The 13,211-nt window shown below is 44.6% G+C and overlaps 1 protein-coding gene across 1 annotated transcript in view; it reads left to right on the top strand.

Annotated features, from left to right (window-relative positions):
* Positions 1–13,211, top strand: part of VIPAS39 (VPS33B interacting protein, apical-basolateral polarity regulator, spe-39 homolog) — a 117,130-nt gene that overhangs the window by 17,509 nt on the left and 86,410 nt on the right. Inside the window, exons 4-6 of the mRNA XM_068129785.2 lie at positions 8,835–8,981; positions 9,149–9,229; positions 12,054–12,142. Of these exons, the coding sequence (XP_067985886.1) occupies positions 8,835–8,981; positions 9,149–9,229; positions 12,054–12,142 (317 nt within the window). The remainder of the gene's footprint in view (positions 1–8,834; positions 8,982–9,148; positions 9,230–12,053; positions 12,143–13,211) is intronic.

Genomic DNA, 13,211 nt, shown 5'->3' with positions numbered 1-13,211 from the left:
CAAAGATTTCAAATTTTGATTCATCGGTCCAAAAGACCTTCTTCCAGTCTTCAGTCGTCCACTGGCGGTGCTTCATGGCCCAGGCAAGCCTATTTTTCTTATTTTGCCATCTTAGCAATGGCTTTCTTACTGCCACTCGACCTGTCAAACCTGCAGCTCGAAGTCTTCTCTTCACAGTTGAAACTGAGACTTGCTTACTTCGACCAGTGTTAAGCTGTGCTTGAAGCTGTTGTCCTGTGAGCCACCTATCACGCAAGCTGTTGACTCTCAGAAATTGTCTTCTGATTCTGTTGTGGCTTTGGGTCTGCCAGACCTCTTCCTGTCAGAGTTTCCTCCAGTTTCCAATATACTACTTCCTGCAGCAGTGCAATATTGTCCAAATAATGCTTCAGAGGGTGTAATAACAGTCTGTTCCAATACCGCTTTTATACAGACAGGGGGTTTGTAATCAAGTAATCAGCAGAGGTTGGGACACCTGTAGGAATTGTTTCCATCAACATCAAGCCAAACAGTTCAATCTTGGGTTCATCAGACCACAGAATCTTGTTTCTCACAGACAGAGTCCTTTAGGTGCTTTTTTGCAAACACCAAGCGGGCTTTCATGTGTCTTTCACTTAGGAGAGGCTTCCGTCTGGCCACTCTGCCATAAAGCCCAGATCGGTGGAGTGTTGCAGTGATGGTTGTCCTTCTGGAAGTTTCTCCCATCTCCACACAGGATCTCTGGAGCTCAGCCAGAGTGACCATCGGGTTCTTGTTCACCTCTCTTACCAAGGCCCTTCTCCCCCGATTGCTGAGTTTGGCCGGGCGGCCAGCTCTAGGAAGAGTCCTGGTTGTTCCAAACTTCTTCCATTTAAGAATTATGGAGGCCACTTTGCTCTTGGGAACCTTCAATGCAGCAGAGATTTTTTTGTCGGCTTCCCCAGATCTGTGCCTCAACACAATCCTGTCTCTGAGCTCTGCAGGCAGTTCCTTCGACCTCATGGCTTGGTTTTTGCTCTGATTTGCATTGTCAGCTGTGAGACCTTATATAGACAGGTGTGTGCCTTTCCAAATCATGTCCAATCAATTGAATTTACCACAGGTGGACTCAAATCAAGGTGTAGAAACATCTCAAAGATGATCAAGAGAATTGGGAGGCACCTGAGCTAAATTTCAAGTGTCATCGCAAAGGGTATGAATACTTGTGTCAATGTGATATTTCAGTTTTTTTCTTTTTACTAAATTTGCAAAACTTTCTAAAATCCTGTTTCTCTTTGTCATTATGGGGTATTGAGTGCAGATTGATGAGGGAAAAATGAATTTAAACGATATCAGCCGAAGGCTGCAACGTAACAATGTGAAAAAAGTGAAGGGGTCTGAATACTTTCTGAATGCACTGTATATATTGTTGCGGATCTCGAGCCCGTCGACGTACTGAGGGGGGATTAAGCCCTTCTCCCCCTCGAGCTTCGAGTCCACGAGGCCGCTACCCACTCTACACTCGTGGGGGCGGATTGCTGAGCAATTCCAGCCGCCAAACCCGCAGCAAGCGCGTGGAAGGGTTTCCGGTCAAATACCCGAGTACCTTCGATACACGTGCCGCTGCGAGGACGGGGGCTGAACCTCACATGAGTCACGCTGGTCTGATACGCCCGAGCGGTTTGCGTGTCGCGTAACTCATGCCGTTAATTACTAGGAACCCGATCGAGCGGTTTTATCTCGTGCAATGCGAGGCCAATGGTGAAAAGACGTAAACGGCCAAGTTGGAAACAACACAGGTTTATTAACAATTGTACAATGGTCAGAGAAAAGAGACACAGGAGAGAAACTTAACCGTTCTTACTTCCGTTCCCAGACAAGGGCCCTCTGACTCACTCGGGGAAAGGGAGGAAGAAGAGGACGCACTCAAAGCGCGGCCGCTTGGTGCAGCTCGCCCCGGACGGCTCGTTGGGCGTTCCCCCTTGGTGATGTTCGCGGCAGGGACGTCTGCTTCAGCCGTGCACGTACGGGAATCTCCGCAGCGTGTCCCGAAGTCGGCGAGGCAAAAGCGCACGTGCAGGGAGTCAAGGCAAAGAGATCGCCGGCGTATAGGGCCACGAGAGAGATCGTCCTGCGAGAGCGTTTCCCAAGAGAGCGAGGGCAAAAGATAGAGCAGAGCCAGGGAGAACGGGGCAGAACACGGAGAGCAGAGCGCTTGCCACTTCTCGGGGGTCCGGGGCGGGTCTTTTATCCCCCCCGGAGCCCCAATAGAATGTTCCACTGGCCGCCGGAGGTCATGTGTTGTGATAGCCCCCCATCAGTTACTCCCCTTAGTCCTCATTGGCCACCGTTGCTGGCCACTCCCCTTTAGCTCACATTGGCTGTTTGCTGCTTACCAGCCACGCCCTCCGACTCCTCCCTCGGGCCTCCTCGACTTGTCCTAGGCCCAGCACATGGCATGGCATGTCATGTCCTAGGCCCAGGCCCAATGAGGCCTACCCTTACTTACCTGCCTCAATGCATACAAACACTGGGAAGGAGACGATACTTAACATTAAATAAGAAATAACTGGCGAAAGCGAGGCTACATGTTGTGGTGCAACTAACTAAAAGGGGGGGTTGCCTTTATTCTCAAAACCACAACTATATATATATATATATATATATATATATATATATATATATATATATATATATATATATATATATATATATACATACATACATACAGTCACATGAAAAAGTAAGTACACCCCATGTAAAGTTTTGACTTTTTCAACATATTTCAACATACAGCTATTTCATCTTCATTTCAACAATATTGACAGATAAAAGTGATACAATATAACAAATATGAAACATTTACATTTTGTAGTCCATTGTATAATTGAAATAAACATAAATGCAAATTTCACATGTGGAAAAATTAAGTACACCCTTGGCTCTAATCGGTGGTATTGCCCCCTTTGGCAGAAACAACTAAAGTCGGCGTTTCTTCGAACTGTCTACCAGTCTCTGACATCGACTGGGAAAAATGTTTGCCCACTCCTTCATGCAGAATTATTTCAGCTGTGTGATGTTTGAGGGCTTTCTTGCATGCACAACAACAACAACAGGCATTTTAAGGCCATTTTCCCTGCAAGAGCGGGGGTTAGCCTTGCGGTTAGCCTTCATGACGATCTTCTCCATTTTGCCCAATTTTCTGCATCTCCCCTTGTTAACCCCCTTGCCCGCATTTCTTCTTCCACCACCTTTAGCCAAGTCTTTCTCAGTCTTCCCCATCCTCTACTTCTTTCCACATTCATTTCCATCACTCTTCTCAACCAGTCACTTTCATGCTTCCTCAACACATGACCAAACCATCCCAACCTGTTTCTCTTCACAGCATCAATCACAGGCTCTATTCCCATCATCTTTCGCAATTCATCATTTGTCTTCCTCTCTGTCAACGATACTCCACACATCCACCGAACCATTCGCATTTCCACACTTTACAGCCTTCGTTGCTGCTCTACGTTCAGTACCCATGTCTCGCTCCCATAAATCATAACACTTCTCACACATGCAGCATACACCTTTCCCTTCAGCTTCAACGACACTCCCCTCCTCATCAGCACGCCACTCAGTTCCCGAAACTTCTTCCATGCACATCTCACTTGAGCAACCGTTGCCGAGTCTGATCCACCTTCTCCATTCAGCACGTCTCCTAGGTAACAAAACGTTTTCACACCTTCCAGCTTCACGCCGTCTCCAAGATCCAACTCAACATTTCCTCCATCTGCAGCTCCCTCTGTGCACACCTTACACTTGAATGTAGCTGCCACACTGGTTAATGACCCTCTCAAACCACTACATTTTTGATGAACCCATTCGGTGCACATTGTACATTGAATGGAATTCACTCCGACACCCTTCCTGCACACAGCACACGGCCACTTCCCAGTTCTTTCCACCTCACCACATGCTTTACCACTTGCCATCACCTTCGTCTTTCCGATATTCACCTTCAGACCTTTTGTCTCCATACATTCCTTCCACTTATTCATCTTCTCCTTCAGTCCATCCATACTTTCTGCAATCCACACCAGATCATCTGCCTACAACAACTCCCACGGTAAACCCTCCTTTAAGTTCTGAGCCAGCACCTCCATCACAGCTACAAATAGTAGTGGACTTAGTACCGACCCCTGATGCACTCCCACCTTCACCTCAAACTCACCACTGTTCCCGTCCTTCGTCCTTGCAGCTGTGCGCGCTCTTTTGTACATTCCCATCACTACTCTGATCAACCATTCCTCCACTCCTAACTTCCTCAATGCCCATGTCACTACTTCACGTGGAACCCTATCGAATGCTTTCTCCAGATCAACAAACCCAAGAAACAACTTCTTCCTCTTCTCCATGTACTTCTCCTGCAACTGCCTCACAATAAAAAGTGCGTCTGTCGTTCCTCTTCCTGGCAAAAATCCAAACTGCATTTCGTCAATCTTCACTTTCTTCCTTATCCTCTTCTCCAACACCCTTTCCAATACCTTCATTCCATGCTCCAAAAACTTTATCGCTCAATACGAGCCACAGTCCAGGAGGTCACCTTTCCCCTTGTATAGAGGGACGAGGGTACTCAGCTCCCAATTCACTGGAATGCGGCCTTCTTTCACCACCAGATTGCAGATCTCTGTCATTCTCTTCACACGCCAACTTCCTGCTGCCTTCAACATATCTCCCACAACTCCCGTCGGCCCTCCTGCTTTTCTACTCTTCATTGCTTTAATCGCTTCCTCAACTTCCTTCTCGGTTATCTTCTCTGCCGGTCCTAAAACTGGGTTACTCTCGATATTGCCATCCCATTCATTCTCTGCATTCAACAGTATTTCCATATATCTCTTCCATCTTCCTTTAATTCCATCTGGGTCCACAACGATTTGTCCCACTTCATCCTTCAAGCAACTCACCCCCATCACATCATACTTTCGCTATCTGCTTTGCAATCCTGAACACCGCTCTCTGACCCTCTTCCAAATCCAAGCGTTCTCCGAACATTTTCCTACATGCCTCCTGCGCCTTTGCTACCTCTTTCTTTGCAGCCTTCTTGGCTGCCTTATAACTTTCATGCTCTGCCTTTTCTGCCCCCATACCCTTCACCTTCTGCCACTCCTTGAACTTCTTCCTCTTCTCGTCAATCTTCTTTCCAACTTCATCATCCCACCACCATGTTTCCGAGTGCCCCGGTGGTCCTTTTGTCCATCCACATACCTCACCAACGGCTCCCAACAGACTATCTTTCATTGACATCCAACCACTTTCAAGCTCAACCACATCATCCTCGACCATACTCAGCCTCTCTTTTAATGCCTCCTTCACTGTCACCTCTTTCAACCTCCACACCTTCATTCTCGGTTGGTACTTCACCCGCCGAGCTCTCCTCGCACTTTTCACCCTTATGTCGCAGACAACCAAGTGGTGCTGTGAAACAGCCTCCTCCCCCGGGATCACCTTTGTGTCCCGGAGGTGCCCCATATCTCGCCTACGCACCAGCAGGTAGTCAACAGTTGTCGTCGACCCACCTGACGTGTATGTAACAAGCTTATTATCCTCTTTTTAGAACTGAGTATTACAAATCAACAAATCAGCTCCATCAGCAAACTCCAAAATCCTTTCACCTCCTCCATTTCTCACACCATATCCGTAACCCCCATGAACTCCCTCAAAACCATCCATACTCCTTCCCACATGTCCATTTAGGTCTCCTCCTACCACAACAACTTCCTTATCTTTCACGCTTTCCATCAGCTTCTCTATCGCACAGCAGAACTTGTCCCTCTCTTCATCGCTCCGACCAACCTGCGGAGCATATCCCGAGATGACGTTCACCAAGAGCTTTCCAATCATCATTACCACCATCATCAACCTATCACTCACTCTCGTCACACTCACCACACTGTCTACAAACTCCTCAGAAAACAGGACACCAACACCATTCACGCCTGCTGGGCACCCTTGCCACACAAACTTGTATTTCTGTCCCTGCCTACCCTTCACCATTCTCACACCACTTCCCTTCCATCTCGTCTCCTGCACACAACGAATGTCCACTCTTCCTCTAACCAATACTTCCACCACTTCTCCTGATCTCCCTGTCATTGTCCCTACATGCACATGCACAGCTCGTTTCAAATCCCCCCACAACATATCGATGGGATTTAGATCTGGGATTTGACTTGGCCATTCCAGAACCCTCCATTTTTTCTTTTCAGCCATTCCTTGGTGGATTTACTGGTATGCTTAGGGTCATTGTCATGTTTCAAGGTCTACCTTCGGTTGAGCTTCAACTTTCCGACAGATGGCCTCACATTATCCTCAAGCACTCTCTGGTACAATGAAGAATTCATCGTGGATTATATGATGGTGAGCTGCCCAGGCCCTGATACAGCAAAGCTGCCCCAAACCATAATATTTCCACCACCATGCTTTACAGTTTGTATCAGGTTCTTGTGGTCAAATGCTGTCTTTGGTTTTCGCCAAACATGTCTTCTGGTACTGTGGCCAAATAGCTCTGCCTTTATCTCATCTGTCCAGAGCACATTGTTCCAGAAGTGCTGGTCTTTGCCTCGATGTTCATTGGCAAACTTTAGTCTTGCCCTGATATTCTTTCTGGACAGCAAAGGTTTCCTCCTGGCACACCTTCCATGTAGATCAAATTTGTGCAGCCTCTTTCTAATGGTCGGCTTGTGCACTTTGACATCAACAGTGGCAAGAGCTACCTGTAGGTCCCGTGAAGGCATTCTGGGGTTCTAAGAGACTTCTTTCAGCATCTTGTGGTCTGCTCTCGGCTGAACTTGCTGGGGCGGCCTGGTCTGAACAAGTTGGCAGTTGTTTGGAATCTTCTCCACTTGTAGATGATCTTCCGGACAGTCGAATGATTGATTTCAAATTGTTTGGAGATCTTTTTAATTCCCTTCCCAGACTCGTAGGCATCTATAACTTCTCTCTGAAGGCCTCAGAGAGCTTTTTGATCGAGGCATGGTGACACTGCACACTTCAACAACAAAGAGCAAACCAAACTTAATGTCTGAGGTTTAAATAATACAGGTTCCTCCAAGATCCTCTCTAACTATGTTCTAATCTTTTGCACCTGAGCTGGTGCACCTGATTCTAATTTTGAGGTATTTGAAGTAGTGATAAATGTAGGGGTGTACTTACTTTTTCCACATGCGAAATTTGCCTTTATGTTTATTTAAATTATACAATGGACTACAAAATGTAAATGTTTCATGATATTTGTTATATTATATCACCTTTATCTATCAATATTGTTGAAATGAAGATCAAATAGCTGTATGTTGAAGTATGTTGAAAAAGTCAAAACTCTACATGGGATGTACTTACTTTTTCACGTGACTGTATATAACCTCCAGGACAATTTGTTTTTTTAACTGCCCAAAACATTCCCGTGCACCATCCTTCTCCCCCACTCTCCTCTCTCATCCCTTCCCCTCCTCTTTCACCCCTTCCCCTCCTCTTTCACCCCTTCCCCTCCTCTTTCACCCCTTTTCCTCCTCTCTCACCCCTTCACCTCCTCACCCTTCCCCTCCTCTCTCACCCCTTCCTTCCCCTCCTCTCTCACCCCTTCTTTCCCCTCCTCTCTCACCCCTTCCTTCCCCTCCTCTCTCGCCCCTTCCTTCCCCTCCTCTCTCACCCATCCACCTCCTATCAGTGCAACTAACAGTTTTCATTTAATTCCATCCTGCAGTTCAGGAGTGCATATAAGTCAACAAACAAACATGCACGAACAAACACTTCTCAAATTATAGTATGATTAGCAATGTTATTGCAAATGGAGCAGTTACTATTGTTACGGATTCGTCACTTCCGCCTTTGTTGTTATTATATACTTGTAGGATTTTTAGTTTCAGGTAATATTGTTTTTAACAATTCTGTGTGAAATGGAGATGACTTTAGTAGAAGGTAAAAATAAATGTTTGTGGAGGAAAAAGAAAAAACGCGGCAAAGAAACCGGAAGAGGAGAGAGGATGAATCGGCAGGGGAAAGAGACAGCCATGAGTTGCATCGAGGCTGCGAGCGGACTTCCTTGATGTTGGTTGCGAATGAATTGAGGCTTCCCGTGAAAATAATTGCCCACGACATTGTTCCAAATTGCGATTTCAATTAAACTTGCATCTCAAGTTTTGGTACCCAGCATGAACTATTGTTGGCGGGAAAGCAAGCGCCTCCATTACAGGCCGATCCGCCATTTTTCCTCGAGGAAGCCATCCGCCTGGTGCATCATGTTTTGTCGTTGGGATTCCCATATCACCATCATAGTGTGGATCGCCGTTGGTTTCCATATTGGCTCCCATTTGTCCGACCTCTCACCTCATAACTCCTCGTCCGCAGCCGCGCCGATACCTGCCTGTTGTTCTTGCCGTTCTGCACGACTTCGACCTTCACCCAGCGTGGGGATTCGTGCATGGACTTTGGGATTGTTACATTCCACTCACGTTTGGCGTATCGTGAGTTTATTGATTGGAGAGTATTGGGGATTGATGGTACCATCATGTGTATTGTTCATGAGATGCAAATTATATTTTCATGGTACTTTCATTAAGTGTTATTATTGTGTATGTGATAGTTCGTAATACAATTGCTTCTTTTGTTCTACACAATTGCATTGCTGTGGTTTTACCGTGGTTTATTAGAACACTCAAAATAACAAATCTTTCTGCCGCATTCCCTCTTGAGACTGAGGGGCACCGTAACCGGAGTTTGTGGAGGTAACACGTAACACTATTAACATCATTTGGTAAATAAGAGTATCATTTCTAGTTCTGGTGTGGCATCATAATGGCATGTTGTGATGTACATACCTTTGAAACCAGCAGCAAGACGTCCTGGAAATGAAAGAGGTACGAATCAGGATCCTGCATTTCGACACCATGAAAAATTCACCCCTGGTATGCAAAGAGGGTCGACTTCATCCCAAACCACGCCATCCTCCTTGTTCTCTCTTGGCCAGCCGGCCAGAGGTCTGTACCTTTAACGCTAAACTGAACCAACTGCTTTTGTGAGTTGTATTTCTTCCATGTGAAACAAAAAATGTGACATCACCAAATGCATACTTTCAGCCTTTATTTTTGAATGAAAAGGTTTTGTCTTTTTATCTCCATAATATTTATCCAATCCTTTTCCCCAGTGCCTCGTGCAACCACCCCATTGAACAGCCAAAAGAGGCGCAGTGTAACGCCTGTTGGGTCATCCCAATCCATCTCTGAAAGTATGTGATATAAAAGGGGACGTTTACGCGGGTCATTAAAATGGCAGCGTGTTCCATTGCAAATGACTGGACATTCCTATTGTGAATCGTCCAACAACCCTAACTTTGCTTTTGTATTGTGATCATTACCTCCACCGCCGAAGGTGGATGGAGGTTACGTTTTCACCCCTAACTGTTTGTTTGTTTGTCTGTCTGTATGTGAACAAGGTATCTCCAAAGGTTGTGGGTGGGTTCAGCCGAAATTTGGCAGGAGGTTGGGTATGTGACAAGGACGAAATGATTCAATTTTGGTGAAGGTCCGGATTCGGAAATCTTTCAAGGGAATCTTCACCAATTCAAGTGAATGGGCCAAAAACGATACATAGCAGGATATCTCAAAAGGTTGTGGACGGATTTGGACGAATCTTGGTGGTCAGGTTAAGTGTGTGAGGACTAATCGTTTCAATTTTGGTGAAGATCTGAATATGGATTCGGATACAAGAATTATTTAATCTTTAAGTGATTCTTTACCATTGAGTGATTGGGCTAAAACCGATACATAGCACGATATTTCAAAAAGTTGCGGACGGATTTGGACGAAACGTGGTGGACCAGTTGGGTGTGTGCCAATGAAGAATCGATTCCATTTTGGTGAAGATCTGAATATGGATTCGGATACGAGAATTATTTAATTTTTAAGCGATTCTTCACCATTGAGAGATCATATCAAAAGCGATATATAACATTATATTTTAAAAAGTTATGGACGAGTTATGACTAAACTTGGTGGACGAGATGGTTAGGTGACAAGAACAAGCCGATCAGATTTTGGTTCATGTCCGAATCCAGATCCCGTCTATCAGTGGGATACAAAACATAAACTGGTGAGCCTGGCGGAGGTGTGCGCTCTACCGAGTGCCGTTCTAGTTCATACATGGGATCATCTGTATGTTGCATATGCATATGAGAGAGGGTGAGGAGGAGGAATTATATTGCTTGTACATCTCGTAATACTTTTAAAAATCTTCTTATCCTTCTCTTCCCGGTCATTGCAAACATCAATACCCTCTCCTTTGCTCCCCCTCTTACACCTTCCCTTCCTTTTCTCAAATTTATTTCTCAATCTAACCCCCACCACCTCTACTCCCCAAATTTCCCCAATTTTTCTTATGTAATATGTAGATTGCTCAATTTTTTGTATTCACAAATTAAAGCTGATGCAAGGAACAAACAGACAGATGGGATAGTAAATCTGGACATATGAACAGAAAATCAGAACACAAGGCGATGAGGAGTGAAATGCAAAAAACAAAAAATAGAAATAAAAATAATCTGACAAACAGGAACAGAAAAAATTTGTCATTGGACTGGAATGAAATTTGAACAGAATTCCTCTTTTTATATGCAATGAAAATTGGTCTGAATTATTTTTTGTGAAAGCAAACTTTTGTTTGTACTTTTATTCCACTGTTGAGTTCTTTATTCACCATGAAACGATGTGTTACGATTTAGAACATTTTGTGTGTGTATTAGGTTGCCATCTAATTGGCCTACACGCACTCCAATTCCAAGGAGCTTAGGCCAATGGACAGTTTGAAATAATGAGCTATCTTCTATTGCTGGGAGAGCAGCCAGGGAAAACTCTAGATAGATGAATGACAGGCCTCGCATGTCGCTCGGCAAATCCCGAGCTTTGCACCTCGCTCCATGCACGTCTGCCAAGTGCAATACGTTTGTACTTAAGTGTTCGTTATTTCTTTATTATTGTTCTTTCTAAATGTCTAAAACCAAGTTTTCCCTTAGCATGCATTCGTGGACTCTATGTACCCAGAACTTTGTTTTCTTTCATGCAAGGAACAATTAGGTAGCTATATTAGGAGGTATGCTTTGAGTTCTGTAATCTCTGGGTGACAGGATCACTCAAAGGTAGCGTACTCTAGTCTGGGTTTGATTCCTGACCCAATTGCGAATTGTCCCTTCGGAAGGATGTCGGGAAGGGTTTCCCATCTCCAGTATTTACTGGCAGAGGTCAGATATCCCACAGTAACTTTTGAAAAGATTAGCCCAAATTCCCAATTTCCATTCCAAAGTGCAGCTGCACCCCAGTGATGTAACTAGCGGGCTGAGTTTGTCATTGAATCACCGTTTGACATGCATTCTCTAGAAAAGAAAAAATGTTCATGTCAGTTTCATGGCAACACCTGCAGGGAGGAAAATATGAGTGGATTCCACCACTGACCGTGCCAAACCTTCACTTGTGCGTCACACACTGAGTCACACAAACATTTAATTACGATGGGATTCATTATTTTATGCTGGTCAATGGAACCTCCATTCCTCCACCTGCTCCCCCCTCACTCCCTCCACCCCCACCGGCCCCCACTCCCACGGCCCTGTTGCAGGGTGAAAAGGTCAAATATAAAATAAAACGTGCAATTACTGTGGAGGCACATGTTAAAACTCTTTTCATGAAACTTTATATGTGCAATCGACACTGGGGGGTACACATGAAATATGTAACTATTTTTCGATTCAATCCCTGGTTTCATGCCCTAGGGGATGGGTTCATGTTCCAGACTTGGGTCACAGGGGTCATACAGAAGATTTTGTTTAAATCAATTTAATATTGGGTCATTCCTCGGAGAACATTGTGCCATCTTACAACTTTGCTTTAGGTGTGAAGCACGGTGATTTGCAATGGAGCACCATCAATTTCGTTCTAGTTAGTTTTACTACTAGATTTGTTTGAATTTATGAAATTTTAGCACCATTTACCTACTATTACACTTCATTTATTGAATTGTTCATTTGTTTAATTGAAATGTTTTTATATCGCTGTGCCCAGTGGTGGATAGAGAACAATTGCGCTACTCGACGCGTGGAGACATGGCTAGTCTTCAGGCTGAGAATGCACGTCTCGCAAGGCTGCTTCACGTGCGTGTATACATGCGCACACCTACACTCTCATTTGCTGCAAACTGAAAAGTAATATAATGTGCTTTGTTTTTCCGAAACCCTTTCAACAGCATTGCATGTTTGTTTACAAATCGGTTTTTGTTGTTGTTGTTTTTTATACTTTATATGTATATATAATATAATGGCCTCTAAATAATATAATGGTTCATATGTATATATATATATAATATTTATATTGTATATATATTTTTTTCCAAGGTTGTTTCTGGTTGTCATGGGTATTGAGTAGGGTGGCCAATTTTTATATGGTTTTTTTAATTTTTTTTTTATATCGCATACCCTCTCATTTTAGGGGGTCAGATGAAAAAATAACAGTAAAAATGTTAGGGCAATCCAACAAGATTAAGCGGTCTCCCAGAACCCTCTAAAAGTACTCTGTGTGACAGCATTCGGTGAAATTTCTGGTGTCCATAACTTTGTTTCTTCTCAGACAGTTTTTGTCAAATTTACACCAGCCTCCATGTGGACCAAGATCTTAATTTCCACATAGAATTCCAATTGGGCGGTGTATACTCCTGGTGCTCCTGTGCTCCTGGGCTCCTAGTGCTCATCACCGCGCGAGATGGATGGCAAAAGGGATTTATTGTCTTAAAGTCTTTGGATTTCGCCATCAATTCCACATGAGCAAGCGTGAGATGGACTCATTGCGACGAATTTGTTTGTTTGTTCGTACAATCTATGCAAGCTTCTGGTTTGCAGCACCTTTGGCGACAGCTGCTCCTACAAATGACTTATTAATGCTACAGCTGATCGAAGAATACCAACAAGTTGACAGCAAAATTTGCCAGAGTCGCAGAAAATAAAATGCGGCTGCACTTGTGGTACCTAAGTGGGGACCTTGCAACACTGCCTTTGCTCAGCGATGACAGCACTGATGAAGATAAGGGGGCTATCGTCAATGCTCTGCAGAGAGATCTACTCCCAGAAGATGTTCGACGTATGGCTCCAAACAAGATCCCTGAGTTCCGGAACCCTTCCGTGGCACAGTTAGTCACACAGCGCTCGCTCAACCTCTTTGAGTCACTTC

The sequence above is a fragment of the Myxine glutinosa genome, chromosome 1, assembly GCF_964187855.1.
Source record: "Myxine glutinosa chromosome 1, kmMyxGlut1.1, whole genome shotgun sequence".
Classification (NCBI taxonomy): Eukaryota; Metazoa; Chordata; class Myxini; order Myxiniformes; family Myxinidae; genus Myxine; species Myxine glutinosa.
The sequence above is the reverse complement of the archived record's forward strand: the minus strand, read 5'-3'. Positions and strand labels throughout refer to the sequence as shown.